This window comes from Ovis aries, chromosome 24 (genome assembly GCF_016772045.2).
Source record: "Ovis aries strain OAR_USU_Benz2616 breed Rambouillet chromosome 24, ARS-UI_Ramb_v3.0, whole genome shotgun sequence".
NCBI lineage: Eukaryota > Metazoa > Chordata > Mammalia > Artiodactyla > Bovidae > Ovis > Ovis aries.
In genome coordinates, this window is record NC_056077.1 from 11904654 (window position 1) to 11921625 (window position 16972).

Sequence of the window (16972 nt, forward strand, 5' to 3'; positions counted from 1 at the left end):
AAAGTTTTTGAAAGATAATCATGGCAAAAATATTACAAAGGAATGACAATTAGACAGGTAGCAGGCATCTCAATCATAAAAGAACCAGGGAGTAACACCTTCAAAATGCTTAGGGCAAGTAACTGTGAACTCAGTTTTTTTACCTAGCTAAACCATCATTCAAATTCAAGGGCTTTTAAATAGATACATGTTTGTACATATAAAGACTAAGAGTCTACCACTTCTCAGAACATTATGCTAAGTTAAGAAATGTCCAGAATGGGCATATCCATAGTGAAAGAAAGCGCACTAGAAGTTGCTGGAGGAAGAGGGGAAAGAAGGAATGGGGATGACTGCTAACAAGCACAGAGTTTCCTGCAAAATGGTAAAAATGGTCTGGAATTAAGACAGTGGCAATGGTGACACAGTTCTGTGAATATATCAAGACCACTGAACTTTGTAATAATATTTACTAAATGTTTTTAGTTCCTTGGACTGCAAGGAGATCAAATCTGTCAATCCTAAAGGAAATCAACCCTGAATATTCATTGGAAGGACTGATGCTGAAGCTCCAATACTCTGGCCATCTGATGTGAAGAGCTGACTCACTGGAAAAGACCCTGATGCTGGGGAAGATTGAAGGCAGGAGGAGAAGGGGACGACAGAGGATGTGATGGTTGGATAGTGTCACCGACTCAATGGACATGAATTTGAGCAAACTCTGGGAGATGGTGAAGAACAGGGAAGCCTGGCATGCAGACAGGGTCGCAAAGATTCGGACATGACTTAGTGACTGAACAACAACATCATGATTGGGATTAAAACAGTAATTGACCTCTGTAATCATAATTATGGCATGAGAAAAATATCAGATAGATCCCAGTAGACCTTTTAACTTCATGGCTGCAGTCACCATCCACAGTGATTTTGGAGCCCAAGAAAAGAAAATCTGTCACTGCTTCCACTTTTTCCCCTTCTACTTGCCAATAGATGTTCTATAAAATACCTGACCGGTACTTCTCAAAACTGTAAAAGTCATCAAAAACACGGAAAGTCTAAGAAATGGTCACGGGAAGAGGCATCCACACCATGGAACACTACTCAGCAATGAAAAGGAATCAGCTACTGAGAGATGCAATGTCTTGAATGGATATCAAGGAAATTTCACTGATCTAAAAAAAAGCCAACTCAAAAGGTTCCACATTGTATGATTCCATTTACCTAATTCTTTCTTTCTTTGGCTGTGCTGGGTCTTCGTTGCAGCACACGGGATCTTTAGCTGCAGCATGCAGGATCTAGTTCCCTGACCAGGGACTGAACCCAGGCCCCCTGCACTGGAAGGGCAGAGTCTTAGCCACTGGACCATCAGGGAAGTCCCCACTTCCATTACATTCTTAAGGTGACAATATTACGGATATGGTTGCTAGGAGTTAGGGCCAGGGGTGCAGGGGGGTTGGGTATGGGTGTGGCTACAGGAGGGATCCTCATGGTGAAGGAATTATTCTGCATTTGACAATGATTCTGGAAAGCATGACTATAACATGATCCAAATGTTGAGCCTGCTCATTAGCAGAGGTCTGGGAAACTGAACAGAGCCCTGCAGACTACAGCCACTCTCCTGCAGTAGGAACTGAGACCCACCTGGGCATAGGTGGGGCTGTCTGCCGGCCTGGGCCCGTAGCTAGGGATGGAAAGAAAGGTGACCCAGGTTTCCCTACTTAAAACAGCCAAGGGTGGGGAGACAGCTATTTCCACTGACTGTTAAGATGCAAATGGATACAACTCATTTCAGAGGGTAAATACGTGCAACTGGGTTCTCACATTTTGTTGTGCATTCCCCTAGACCAATGCCAACATTTTCACATAAACATATCCTTTGGAAATACCAGAGAAGAGCCCATAGGTGTAGGTGTGTTGTGTCTGTGGTCATAAATACAGAGTATGCACAGAGGCATTATTTATAATATTCATTTACAGGGGACTGGATAAATTATAGGGCATGTATTTTTCTTAAAAAAAAAAAAAAAAGAGGTAGATTTACATACACCAGTGTTGAAAGGCACCAAATATATTATTAAGTATGAACAGCAAGATGTAAAAAAAAGTTGTGTGGTCTTGTTTTTGTAAAATAAAGGTAACATCCACATGTAAAACAGATACCTAGTGGGAAGTTGCTATATAACACATGGAGCTCAACCTGGTGCTCTGTGATGACCTAGAAGGGTGGGAGGGAGGCTCAAGAGAGAGAGTTCTGTATATATGTATACATACACACACACACACACACACACACACACACACACACACACACACACACACAGCTGACTCCTGTTGTTGTATGGCAGAAACCAACACAACACTGTAAAGCAATTACTCTCTAACTAAAAAAGAAAAAGACAACATCTGTATGAGAGCGTGTGTGTGCGTGTGTTTGTATCCTCAGCTGAATGGGGGACAAAGAGACACTAAACTCACATGGGTGATTTCACAGCCAGGCTAGTGGGGGGGGGTGGGGTTAGCAAGGGAGGAGGCATCACTTTTTATGTTTTCATTACTGTAACGTTTGCAGTGATCATGAACTGACCCAAGCCAACATCGAGGTGACATGGACCAGGAAAAAAGGACAGGAGGGATGGAGTTGTGTCGCTAAAAGCTGCAGCTGGAACTGTATCACTGAGCACGTGAACGGCTCCTGACCATGCAGGCTGGAGGGCTGTGAAAACGTCTGCCTGCTCCACTGCCCTCCTGGGCTTTCCGAGCCTTATGGTCTGTTGCTGTTGGAAGTCCCAGTGGGAGCGTGTGCAATTAGACCCACCTTGGGGAGCTCCTAATGGCCAGTCAGAAAGCACTTAGTATTATTATTTTGTTGTCTGCTAAATTATGTTTATGAAATTTGGCTCTTAATGCCTAATTCATAGTTGCAAACTGTACTATTCTAGAAGGAATGCTTGGCAATTTTGAAAGTAGCTCGCATTAGCCATAATTAGCTGTAAAAACTCACTTATGTTTAAATTTCACGCTGTACTTATTGGCATTTGCAGAGACAGGAGCATTAACAGAGACTGTGCAAGTGACCAGCAGAGCTTTCAGAACGGGTATCGGCGGGCTGTGGACAGCTGGGTTTCTCCACCACCAGCAAACCCCATCCATTCTCCACCCCAGGCCCCTGAGTGCTAGCGGTTTATTGTTAATGTCCCGAGTCACAGAAAATGAGGGTTTTTAGGTGAGCAAAGATGCCAAAGGGGACCAGAAATAAGGATTTTGAAAGGGACTGTTAGCAAGCAGAGTGATTGTGTTCAGACCCTTCTCGTTTAAAAGAGATCTCATTCCATTACAATAAAGAACTCGGTATTTGCATCCTGAAAAGGCACTGAGGCAATGACCATTTTATAAATTACAAAGGGATGTCAGGCAAGAGGCTAAAGTCTGTCTCAAAGTAGGGACACACGATTGACTCTCCACTCTCCTGGGTACTGGTGTGGACTTCAAGGCTCTGGGACATTCCCGGTTGGCCCAGAGATGAGACTCAGGTGGGAAGAGCGGGAGCCTCTTCTTGGGATGGTACACTGGAAGTTTCTGGGTCTCTTTCCCACCTCCTGGGAAGTCCAGGAGTTTTGAACCCCCTCACGCCTCCCAGTCCTGTCCCAAGTAAGGGCAGACACTGAGGCAGAGTGGGTGGAGGGAAGCCTGGAAGCAGGGCAGGACTCGAAGGACTTTTCACCTACCATCTCGCTGAATCCTCCCAATAGACCTCTGTCCTGGGGGGTGGGGGGCACAGAAGTCATTCCCATTTTACAGATGAGAAGACTGAGGCACGGAGAAGTTAAGGAACTAAGGCAAAGGGACTGGGTTAGAAAATAGGGCAGCCAGGATCAGAACCCAGGTACTCAGATGCCAGAGCCCAAGCCTGCAGACTTGGGTTCTGTCCTTGGGGATCTTGGGCCACCTACTGACCTTGGTGAACCTCGACTTCCTCACCTGTAAGAGAATAATGACACTTGTCTCATCAGTGACAGAGAGGTTTGGATAAGGTCATAGATGCTGACCCTTTTGCGACCCCATGGACTGTAGCCCACCAGGCTCCTCTGTCCATGGAGCACTCAGTAAACAGTGGGTGTTCCCCATCTCCCCCGAGAGGCACCTCCTGGAGGGGGACATAGACACAACCAGCTTGGCCCGGTAACATGCAAGCTTGTCTGAGTTACTTCTGCCACCAGGACCTATATGAAGTCTGAGCCATCCCGGTTTGGTATTAGCTTTTGATGGGGACGCATTGATTCACAACTCGATGCAGGTTAAGGAATGTGTTAATAAATCATGGTTTCCCTGACAAGGGGATTGATTTTAGCGGTGTTTTCTAGAGTTGGGCAGAATTTCCATTCGGCCCGTTCATCAGTCATCTGTGGCCGACACGGCTCTGTGGTTCCTTAATTGAGTATTATGTATAGATTGTTTTTGAATTATGAACTGCTGTAAGGAGATGACAAGCATCTTCTTAAATTACCACCAGAGGAAGAATTCTTGGCCGAGACAGCCCCTACATCAGGAGGAAGCCTTCCGTGGCATTAGCTTCGTATTTATTTCTCCATGCTATCAAGTCATAAAGATGCTATAAAGGCTATTTTTAAGCTGCCCTGATTCAAGTTCATTTCAAATCAATCAGAGGATTAGGAGGCAACCTCCATATAATTTAATATTCTCATTAATATCAGAAACTTGCCTTGAATCAATCAGGAAATCAGGGATGCACCCTGGTAACAATTTTGGTATTAAAAACTGACTTCCTTAATGCCTTCGGTGTTACTTAGGCTTGGAGAGTGTAAACAGATTCTCCTTGGGCACTTTTTACTTTTATCCTGCCTGAGTACATTTATGAAAATGCTGTGCATCTTTACGTTGCCAGCTGTCACAGTGAAAATGGTGTCACAAATCATTAGTCACACTCAATTTATTCTGTCTCAGTGGTAAGGGGGAAAAAATGGGCCTCATAAAAAAAGAAAAGGGCAAGAGAAATAAAGGAAGGTTGGTTTGAACAAACAGAAGTGAAGTGAAATGAAAGTCACTCCGTCGTGTTCGACTGTGTGACACCATGGACTATGCAGCCCATGGAATTCTCCAGGCCAGAATACTGGAGCGGGTAGCCTTTTCCTTCTCCAGGGGATCTTCCCAACCCAGGGATCAAATCCAGGTCTCCCGCATTGCTGACAGATTTTTTACTAGCTGAGCCACAAGGGAAGCCCAAACATACAGAAAGCAGGTATAAATAATCCCTCTGGCAGGTAAGCAATTTCTCAGCAGGCAGCTCAGATGCAAGCCTGGAGATGATGATCCCTGCCCTGCAGGAAGCCAGTGGCCTGGGATGGCTGAGATAGCATCAGGGGAGATATCAGAATACAAGAATACCAGAGTGGGTTGCCATTCTCTTCTACAGGGAATCTTTCCAACCAGGAATTGAAGCTGGGTCTCCCACACTGTGGGCAGATTCTTTACCGTCTGAAGAATCAGGGAAGCCCTAGCACGACATACTTCATATTAAATCATGATATTGAGTTGCCAATTTGGGAGTTCTAGATTCCAGTACAATAGCTCTCAGAATCTCACTGGCAGGTATCTTTTCAGATGCCCAAGTATCTGCAACCCAAGTCTGCTAGGGACAGTGGAGAAAGGAAACGGCCTGCTCCTGGTTCTCCGGGTGAGGTAGGATGCTGTTTCTTCAGGCGATTCAAGGCAATGAACATTTGCAGAGCTCCCTCTCGAAGCCAGGTGTTGGTGCAGCCTAGAGGGGCACCCAGATCAACCGTTTCTAGCAATCAAGAGCTTAAAGTCTACAGCTGGGTAGAGAATATGTAAAGTGCTTTCATAATAAAATGCAGAAAGTGAAAATAACACAGTTTAGCCGTTTTATTTACTGAGCATCTGCTCTGAGCTGAGCACTCTGCACGTGCACCATCTCAGTTAAGCTTCATAAGGACCCCCTCGAGGAAGATAATGTCCCCTTTTAACAGATGATGGGATCAGGCACAGAGAGGTTAAGGAACTTGCCCAGGGTCACAGAGCTAGAATTTGTACCTGGATCAGACTGCCTCAGAAGTAGCTGCTCTGTCTACCACCCTGGAGGTACAAAGTGCATGGATCATGGGTGGTGCTGGGGCATAGTAAGAAGGCTTCCTGGAGGGGGTGGCTTTGACCTAAGCACATCCTCAACTTCCAGTTCTTTGGTTGTGCCTGACCTGGGACTTGAAGGCTGGTCATGATGGTGGTGGTTGTTGTTCAGATGCTTAGTTGTGTCTGACGCTTTGCGACCCCATGGACTGCAGCACGCCAGGCTTCCCTGTCCATCACCATCTCCCAGAACTTGCTCAACCTCATGTCCACTGAGCCAGGGATGCTATGCAACCATCTCACCCTCTGTTGTCCCTTCTCCTCCTGCCCGCAATCTTTCCCAGCATCAAGTTCTTTTCCAATGAGCTGGCTCTTTGCCTCGGGTGGCCAAAGTATTAAGAGCTTCAGCTTTAGCATCAGTCCTTCCAGCGAACATTCAGCGTTGACTTCCTTGAAGATTGACTAGCTTGCCATTTCCTTCTCTAGGGGATCTTCCCATACCAGGGATAGAACCCGGGTCTCTTAAATCTCCTGCATTGGCAGGTGTGTTCTTTACCACTGGCACCACCTGGGAAGCGCATAATGACCATAATAGTAAAAGCTAACATTTGTGGAAGATCTACTTACTACGGGCCAGGCATGAGAAACAAGCCTCATTACACTCTTCAACATTCTCAAAGTATATTACTGTATATGGGGGATGGGAGACTTCCCCCGCCCCTCAAGGTGGGAACCCCTCTTATGTGACTGCTGCTCTGGAGCTCCTGCTGGATCAGGCTGAAGTCTGACTCAGCTAAGCACGCACCCTTCTAGTCGACTCTGTCACCTGCCCTGACCCATTGTTACTTCCTGTTCACTCACAGGTCGTCTCAGGCTCTGCCTGGGCTGGACTGGGCTGGACTCCCCCTCTACTGCTCAATGTGTGAGGCTCAAGGGCTCACCAGCCACCTGACTTCTCCCACGGCTCTACCCATTTTAAAAACACAGACTTTCTATCAGAACCTGAGCTCGCTCTCTTCAGTGGATTTAAATTTTCCATTGCACTATTCATCTTTGTTTTTCTGCTTTCAAAAGTAGTGCATGCCTGAGGTGAGCAGCTGAATAAACTATGGTAAACTCACAGCTGTTAAAAAAAAGAAAAAAACACCCGAGGAAGATCTCCATGAACTGATATGGAATAACTGCAAAGAAAAATGTCATATGCAAAAAATTATATATAGGAGCCTACATTTAGTGTAAGAAAGGGAAAAACACATATGATGCAAGCAATATACCCTCAAATAGATCAGAAAAATATACTCGCAATATGTATTGCAAATAATAAAACAATTAAGCAATTGAGGATAAAATGCCAGATAAAGCTGGGTAAAACGTATATAGGAATTTCTTTTTTACTTGCAACTTTTCTGTAAGCTTGAAAATAAAAAGGCTTTCTTCAAAAAGCAATGCATGCTTGCTAAAGGTGAAATCAAATACTATAAAAATACAAGGCATTAAAAAAAAGTGGGGGGGGGGGAATCTCTCAAAGTCTGTCTTCCCATTTTAGGAGTTCTGTGTTATTCCGATAATTTAAATGTCTTTATTAATAAAATAGATCTCAGATATACGGGTACTGAAATAAACACATACACAAATACACATTAATTTCATAAAAATGAGATAAGCCATCTATGGATTTGCAACTTGCTTTCATTCACTCAGCAATCTCTCTCTTAATTGTTTCCCCTCACGACACATAGCTCTATCTCAGAGCTGCCACATTATAAAACCCTGAAAACTGTATTTGCAGTATGTAAAATCTAGGCTGTCAGACGATGGTTCTATGCTTTAAATTGGGACGTGAGGACCTTCAGAGACTTCCGGCCCTCCAGGGAATGCTCAGGTACTTGGGGACACTTGGTGTGGCTTGAGAGTCTCAGGGGGCGCCGGGGCAGCAACCCCGCAGGAAGCAGGTATCTACCCACCCAGCCCCTACGGCCAGCTCTCCAGGGAGGGGCCCATCCATTCGTGTTGGCTGCAAGCTCATCAGCACAAGAGACTCTGTCAGTTTAAAAAGCTCGCAAGCCAGCTCAACCTGGTGCTCTGGGATGATACCTAGAGGGGTCGGATGGGGTGGCAGACGGGAAGGAGATTCAGGAGGGAGGGGACATATGTGGATCTGTGGCTGACTCATGTTGATGTGTGGCAGAAAGCAGCATAATACTGTGACGCAAGTTTTGTTTTTGTTTTTTTTTTAAGAAAGAAAGCAAATGTTTTTAGAAATATATTAAAACAAAAAAACAAAAAAACTCCCAAGTAGTCCTGCTTCTGTCTGAGTCAACCAGGGATGGGGATGGGAGAATTATCTCCTCCAGGAGTTGAACCCCAATTTTCTGAAGGGCATGAGCCGCCACAGAAGGCTGGGTGAGGATGACTTCACTGCCAGGGGATCAGGTGCTGGGTCACCGCTGGAAACCTGGGTTCACGCCTCCCTTTCTTTTGTGAGTGCTATGGAACATGCAAACAACATCTGGTCACTTCAGGCACTTGCTCAGATGTCTGGTCCACGTGCCAGGAAGCATCTGTTTTGTCTTGAGGATTCATAGCCTCCTCCTGGGACTCTTTTTGTTTAGTTTGGGTCAAATGTAATGGCTCAGTTATTGAAATAACCTTCACCCAAGGCCAAGGGATTTCTTTTCTCTGTAGAGTATGAGCTGGCATTAGGTGAAGAGATTTCTTCTCTTTTAGATTCCACCCCCACCCCAGGTTCATCTCCTAAAAAAAAAAAAAAAATTGCCATGTAAATTACATTCTACTTCCCCTAAATAATTATCAACAAAAATGACACTCTTCCCTCCCCAAGGCTCCTCCAGTTGAAACTACAAGATGGTGGGAGGGCTGGGGGATGAAGCCACAATTCTCAGTGGCAGAGAAATGGCTCAGAGAACACGGAGGGGCTGTGTGTTTCCAGCTCAATCAGGATGGGAGTGGTTTTGCTGAAAAAGTTCCCAAGAAGACGGGCTGGAGAGAGATTTGCTGGTCAGTCATCACGCCCACAAGGGAGGTGTTAGAGAGGTGCCTCCACCTATTCAGAGGGGAGGGCTGTATTTTTTTAAAAATTTTTTATTTCGTATTGGAGTATAACCGATTAACAATATTAATCCAGGCTGCCGCATAACTTTGAGCAGAGTTCCCTGTGCTATACAGTAGGTCCTTGTTGGCTATCCATTTTAAACACAGCCGTGTGTACATGTCCATTCCAAACTCCCTTACTATTCCTTCGCCCCCATCCTTCTCCTTGTCCTGGAAACCATAAGTTCATTGGAGGAGGGTTGTATTTTATTAATGTTTTATTAATTTTCATATTTGGTTGCCAGAAAAGCAGTGGCAGCTTGGGGTAGGGACTCGGGGGATGCTGGCTTTAACCTCAGCCTGCCACTGCCGAGCTGTGTGAGTGTAACATGTGCATGCCCTGCTCTGAGCCTTGGCTTCCCCCCATCGGGAAGGCAGGACTAATATCAACCACTCCCGGTTCAGAGCCGTGCCCAGGGGCACACAGCAGGAAGCTGCACGTGATGTCCTCAGGCCATGCTCAGTAATTATCCCTTCTTCTCATCTCCTCCAAGTATTCCATCAGAAGTTTTTTTCTCATTCGCACAAATTACATCTTTCTCACTATTCATAATTTCCTCTTTATTTTTAAAAGAAGACAGCAGGCCTGTGTGTGAGCTGGAACCATGGGGGCACACAGTCAGGTTTCAATCCAGAATGGACAATTTTCTAGATTTCCATTACCCGGTTTCTATGCCCTATCTTAAACACAGCTGTCAGGACAAGAGGCTCATTAAAAAGACTGTTTTGACTGACGGTATGTTCATGTATCAGATTGGAAATCTGTCCAAAAATACTTGAGGGAGGTAGATGGAGGTGGCAGCAAGCCACGGGAGGGAGATGTTATGCAGACTGCTGGAGATGAAATCTACTGGGATAGAAGTCAAAGCTATGGTTTTTCCAGTGGTCATGTATGGATGTGAGAGTTGGGCTATAAAGAAAGTTGAGTGCTAAAGAATTGATGCTTTTGAATGGTGGTGTTGGAGAAGACTCTTGAGAGTTCCTTGGACTGCAAGGAGATCAAACCAGTCAATCCTAGAGGAGAACAGTACTGAATGTTCACTGGAAGGACTGAAGCTGAAGCTCTAGTACTTTGGTCACCTGATGTGAAAAACTGACTCATTAGAAAAGTCCCTGATGCTGGGGAAGATTGAAGGCAGGAGGAGAAGGTGACGACAGAGAATGAGATGGTTGGATGGCATCACCAACTCAATGGACATGAGTTTGAGCAAGCTCCAGGAACTGGTGATGGACAGGGAAGCCTGGCTTGCTGCAGCTCATGCGGTGGCAAAAAGTCAGACATGTTGAGCAACTGAACGGAACTGAAAGGGCTCTAGGTCGGACCAGGTGGGCCCAGAAGGGGAATGCTGTGCCAAGGCAATGTGGGGACCTTGGGAGAGTCAGTTTCCATTTTAATAACCAGGAAAGGAAAGAATCCAGGCAGAGCTGCCTTAAACAACATGGAATTTGCCTAAGTCACGTGCTTTTCCATGGGCCCTTTAGATGGCAGCCTTCCCTGGGCTCTGCCCATGCCCTTCTCTGCTCGCTGGACAACCACAGCCTGTCGCAGCCTCTGCCACCCCACCTGCTGACAACTGATATCATTTCCCGGCCCAGACTCAGTTCTCCCACTGCTCAGAGGACCTCTGTTCCTGGAGTCCCTGCAGGCACTGCAAGCTCACTCCTCCCACCCCGTGCCTGCTCCTCCCCATGGGCTTCCCTGGGCCAGCACACAGCCACCCGCTTCAGGGCCGTGGGCTGTGCATCTCCTGCACACCACAGGGTTTTCTGCCTGAACCTGCTCACAGTCCTTTCTGCTCTCGATCCTCAGGACGGTTTTTACGGCTGCCTGCTCGACCCTCTTCTCTGACCCAAGTGTGTCAGGATAACATTCAGCTGTCAGTGGCTTAAACCAGCAAAGCATGTGCTTGTATTTACCTCTATCTGTCCATCCCATACTGAGAAAGAAGGAGGGCAGTCAGGATGGATGCAGGTGCTCAACAATTTTCACCAAGAATCCAGCCTCCTTTTGTTCTACTCCAACCTCAGCTTGTGGCTTTGTCTAGACTGCAAGATGGCTGCAGGGCTTCCAGACATTACGTCCAAGTTCCAGGCAGGAAGAAGAGGGAAGAGCCAATGAAAAGCTTTCCAAGAAGTGCCACTTGCTGAATTTCAGGACTGGGACATGTGGCTACACTCTCCATCTGGAAAGGAGTACTGTCGTATGGGGCCCAGAACAAAATCAGGGAAAGAAGGAAGGGAAAATGCTTCCAGGACAGACAGGGCAAGGCCGTCTTTCTAAAATGCAAAACCTGATTGTGCCACTTCTCCACGTAAAATCTCCCTGTGCTTCTCCATCACCCTGGGGCTGGATCTGGCTCCTGTTTCATGTCGTCCACACCTGAGCCCTCCCCTGGTCACCGAGGAACTTCAGTGCCTGCCCGGTACCTGCCAGCTGTGCTGTGGCTCCAGCCTCAGCCTGCACTCTCCCGGTCTCTCAAGTGCCCTCTTCCTGCCCACAGGCACCTGATGACCTCGCACTCATCCTTCAGGACCCTGCCTCTCCTCTCCTGGCGGAAAACTTCCTCCTGGATGGAGCAGTCTCTCCTCCCTCCCCTTCCTGGCACCTTCCTCTGCTTTTGGCCTGTGGTTTCTTGCTCTCCCGCTGGTGGCCCCTGCTGGCCTGTGAGGACAGGAGCCAAGTCTGAATAAACATCCATCCCCGGAAAGAAGATAACAGGGCTGCTGCTCTATCAGTGACTGCTGGGGATGGATGGATGGAGAGTTAAGACAGTGAGTGGATACATGGAAATCTGTGGCAGTTCACAAGCTGCGTTTTAGGAGGTGTCCTGGAGGAGACAAACCTCCCCTTTGCTAACATTATCGAAGGAAAAGTTGAGCGCCAGTACTTTCTGCTGTTACAAAGGAGTTGCCAGGCTCCTTACAAGAGGAGGCCTGATGTTACAAAATGAGGGTGGAGGGCAGAGATGGTGGGTTAAGTACGATCCTGAGTCTTAGACGCCACATGAGCTCCTTTACTGTCCTGAACACTTGTTTCCTCAGTTTAAAGGAGGGGATGGTAACAGACTCCTCATGGAATTGTTGTGAGCTTCAGAGATGACGTGTCTGACCCCCCAGCGCAGGCTCACTACACACCCTGGGGACACAGCACTTTTCAGGCCTGGGCGGTTTTTTGTTTTATTTATTTTTATTTGGCTGCACCAGGTTTTAGTTGGCAGCATGTGGGATCTAGTTCCCTGAGCAGGGATCGAACCCAGGCCCTCTACCTTGGGAGTGAGGTGTCTTGGTCATAGGACTACCAGGGAAGTTCCTTAGTCCTGTTTTTGAAAGAAAGCGTGAATGCGGTTCCTCCTTCCTTGCCATGGGAGACAGTGCTGGTTGCCTCCCGATATTCATGCCCTTCCTTTTCCCCTTTGCTACAAGGATCCTGGTTTTGCCGTGGCGGGTCGTGGGCTGCATCCCCAGAGCCAAGGAGGAGGCAGTTCTCTTCCCAGGGCCCCCTGGGGGGCTGGGAAAGGGCCTGAGGTCCAAGTCTGTGGGAGGATGTCTGCTGGGGGTCCTTCCCAGGAAAGGCGGTGTTTCTTTTTTTTTTTTTTTAATAAGTCCCCTTTCCTGTCTCCTGGGAGTTGCCAAGTCTGAATGTAATGCTCAGAACTACAGCAACCATCTGAGAAGGTACAAACTAGGGAAAGGGCCAACTGCGGGGAGTCAGTCGGCAGCGCGGAGGCGGCACAATCACAGCAAGATCCTGTCCCCAAGTTAGACTTGTCTGAGAGCCTGAACCACACAAGATCATAAACTCCCTTATTCTCTGAGCTGGGCAAGTTGGGGTTTCTGAGTACATACAGCCAAAAGGAATAAATACGATCCTATCCTTTTTAGACCTGTAACTCTAAAGTCTCTCGGGATGACCAGTAATCTGCTTTTAGACACGATGTAAGTTGGATTTTGAAAGCTCCCTGAAGATAATACAAGAGGTCTCAGGACTTTCTTTGGTAGGGTGCGGCTCAGTAGGATCCCAACAGAGGGCTGTTTTGTCAGAGATATTCTGACATCCTTTCCACAGCATGTGAAATTGCTTTCTCAAGAATCAAATATTCAATAAGACCAAGACGTGGACCCAGGGCAATGCCTGGCACAGAGAAGGGGGTGGGGCTCTGGGTAACCTTAGGCCTTGGTGGCTCAGATGGTAAAGAATCTGCCTGCAAAGCAGGAGACTTGGGTTCAATCCTTGGGTAGGGAAGATCCCTTGGAAAAGGGAATGGCAACCCTCTCCGGTATTCTTGCCTGGAGAATCCCATGGACAGAGGAGCCTGGTGGACTACAGTCCATGGGGTTGCAAAGAATCAGACACCATGGAGCAACTAACACTTTTCACTTACATACGACAACTTGGAGGCAATCTGGAAGTGAGAAGCTGATAACACCCATCAGAGATAGAGTGTGCTATTAAAAGACCCAAAACACGATCAACAGAAAACAAAGAAAGAAAATCTCCTCCCTTAGATTTTAGTCTCTCACTTGTGGGTAGACAAGAGGAAATGTGGAAAATGCTAAGTGGCATAATCTTTTGAAATAACTGATGGCTCTGTAACTATTATTCTTAAGTATAAGTGTCAGTGGAGAATGATCTTAAGTACCTATACCAGGGGTTAGGAAACCACAGCTAATTGTCTATCAGCTCATAAGAGCTGTGAATGAAGAATGCCTCTTACATTTTTAAGTAGCTTACATTTTGGTTTATATAAGCACCTATGTATTCTTTCCAATTTTACCTCTGGGCCCACAAGGTCTAAGAGATTTACTATCTGGGCCTCTATAGAAATAGTCTGCTAAACCCTGACCTTGACTTCATTACAAGAACTCTTCTTATTACTCTTTTTTTCATTTTTTTTTTGAGAAACTCAGAAGATTCAGATGAGGCAAGAAAAAAAAACAACCACTAATAATAACATTTATATTCTCACCACCCACAGATAATAAATATTTCCATCTTGTAAGATCTCCTTTTCACAGCTTTTATGAAAGAAAAATTATAATGATATAATTCCTATAAAATTATAGCCCATGTATCCTTTGACCAGCCAGCCCCTGCTGTCCCCAGGCACCTGGTTTCACCTCTAATGAGTGGGCACCTTTAACCAGAGGGTCAGTGACCTCAACAAGATTGAGAACAGCTGTTCCATAATCTTGATTAGAAGACAGGAAGTGGGGACATTGATCACCATGCTTCTGGGTATTGATGGATCAACTGCACAGAAAGGTTTCTTTTCCTTGAAAGCAGCCTGCGCCATGATATGTGGGCTCAGCAAACCCCACTCTAATAAATTAATTGAACGGGTGCCCCCAAAGCAAACATTTCATGGAGTGATTTCATGAAGGCACATCCTCAAAGTAAAGGTTGTTAAGAATGAAACAAGGGAGGGGCATGGACAATGGAGGAAGAAGGAAAAAGAAAAGAGGAAAGAAGGAGGGATGGGATGCCCTGGGTGTGGAAGCCATCCATGGCAACAGGTAGGATGCAGCTCACACACTCTAAAGGGAAACCATCCCCCTATCAAATGGGCAGCAAGAAAGTATTTAAATATCTTCAAATGTGACTTATGGAGTTTAGTGAAAGTTGCTCAGTTGTGTCTGACTCTTTGTGACCGATGGACTATACAGTCCATGGAATTCTCCAGGACAGAAAACTGGAGTGCGTAGCCTCCAGGGGATCTTCCAACCCAGGGACTGAACCCAGGTCTCCCGCACTGCAGGCAGATTCTTTACCGTCTGAGCCACCAGGGAAGCCCAAGGATACTGGAGTGGATCCCATCTCCACTGGATCTTCCTGACCCAGGAATTGAACTGGGGTCTCTTGCATTGCAGGTGGATTTTTACCAGCTGAGCTCCCAGGGAAGCCCTGATTTATGGAGAGGGGGGTTTAAATATTAAAAACAAATCTCTAACATCAGGAAGTCCTCACTCCAAGGCTTCCACATTGACTGCAATTCTCTGGTTCCCTCCCGACTTTGCCCCCAGGATTGAGCTTTGTGAGGTTAAGACCCACGCTTACTCATCTTTGTTCCTCTAGTTTCCAAATGCAGAGAACATGCACAGCGTGTTCAAGATGCAAAGGTGACCGTGACCATATGCACAGTACTGGACTGCAGTGTCCAGAGCTCCAGAACTCTTCCAATCAAAGTGTCGAACCTCCTCAGCAAAATGGGACTCCAGGTCATGCCTGATCTTACCAAGACCAATTTCAGGTGCTTGTTTCATAAATAAAAGCAAAAAGAAAAGGAGGAAAGGAAAGATATACCCATTTGAATGCAGAGTTTCAAAGAACAGCAAGGAGAGATAAGAAAGCCTTCGTCAGTGATCAGTGCAAAGAAATAGAGGAAAACAATAGAATGGGAAAGACTAGAGATCTCTTCAAGAAAATTAGAGATACTAAGGGAACATTTCATGCAAAGATGGGCTCAATAAAGGATAGAAATGATATGGACATAACAGAAGCAGAAGATATTAAGAAGAGGTGGCAAGAATACACAGAAGAACCATACAAAAAAGGTCTTCATGACCCAGATAATCATGATGGTGTGATCACTCACCTAGAGCCAGACATCCTGGAATGTGAAGTCCAGTGGACCTTAGGAAGCATCACTACGAACAAAGCTAGCGGAGGTGATGGAATTCCAGTTGAGCTGTTTCAAATACTGAAAGATGATGCTGTGAAAGTGCTGCACTCAATATGCCAGCAAGTTTGGAAAACTCAGCAGTGGCCACAGGACTGGAAAAGGTCAGTTTTCATTCCAATCCCAAAGAAAGGCAATGCCAAATAACACTCAAACTACCGCACAATTGCACTCATCTCACATGCTAGCAAAAGGATGCTCAAAATTCTCCGAGCCAGGCTTCAACAATATGTGAACCGGGAACTTCCAGATGTTCAAGCTGGTTTTAGAAAAGGCAGAGGAACCAGAGATCAAATTGCCAATGTCCACTGGATCACTGGAAAAGCAAGAGAGTTCCAGAAAAACATCTATTTCTGCTTTATTGCCTATGCCAAAGCCTTTGACTGTGTGGATCACAACAAACTGTGGAAAAGTCTTCAAGAGATGGGAATACCAGACCACCTGACCTGCCTCTTGAGAAATCTGCATGCAGGTCAGGAAGCAACAGTTAGAACCGGACATGGAATAGACTGGTTCCAAATAGGAAAAGGAGTACATCAAGGCTGTATATTGTCACCTTGCTTATTTAACTTATATGCAGAGTTCATCATGAGAAATGCTGGGCTGGAAGAAGCACAAGCTGGAATCAAGATTGCCGGGAGAAATACCAATAATCTCATACATGTAGATGACACCACCCATATGGCAGAAAGTGAAGAAGAACTAGAGAGCCTCTTGATGAAAATGAAAGAGGAGAGTTAAAAAGTTGGCTTAAAGCTCAACATTCAGAAAACAAAGATCATGGCATCCAGTCCCATCACTTCAAGGCAAATAGATGGAGAAACAGTGGAAACAGTGGCAGACTTTATTTTTGGGGGCTCCAAAATCACTGCAGATGGTGACTGCAGCCATGAAATTAAAAGACGCTTACTCCTTGGAAGAAAAGTTATGACCAACCTAGACAGCACATTAAAAAGCAGACACATTCCTTTGCCAACAAAGGTCTGTCTAGTCAAGGCTATGGTTTTCCAGTAGTCATGTATGGATGTGAGAGTTGGACTATAAAGAAAGCTGAGTGCCGAAGAACTGATGCTTTTGAACTGTGGTGTTGGAGAAGACTCTTG

General features: G+C 46.0%; 1 protein-coding gene across 3 annotated transcripts in view; it reads right to left on the reverse strand.

Annotated features, from left to right (window-relative positions):
- Window positions 1-16972, reverse strand: part of CPPED1 (calcineurin like phosphoesterase domain containing 1) — a 131741-nt gene that overhangs the window by 5255 nt on the left and 109514 nt on the right. The window contains exon 4 of one of the 3 annotated variants that reach the window (XM_042240669.2): window positions 1995-8835. The exons of the other annotated variants lie outside the window; for them this stretch is intronic. Coding sequence (XP_042096603.1) covers window positions 8714-8835 — 122 coding nt within the window. The 3' untranslated portion in view covers window positions 1995-8713. Of the gene's footprint in view, window positions 1-1994; window positions 8836-16972 lie in introns of those variants that run through there. 3 annotated transcript variants of the gene reach the window in all.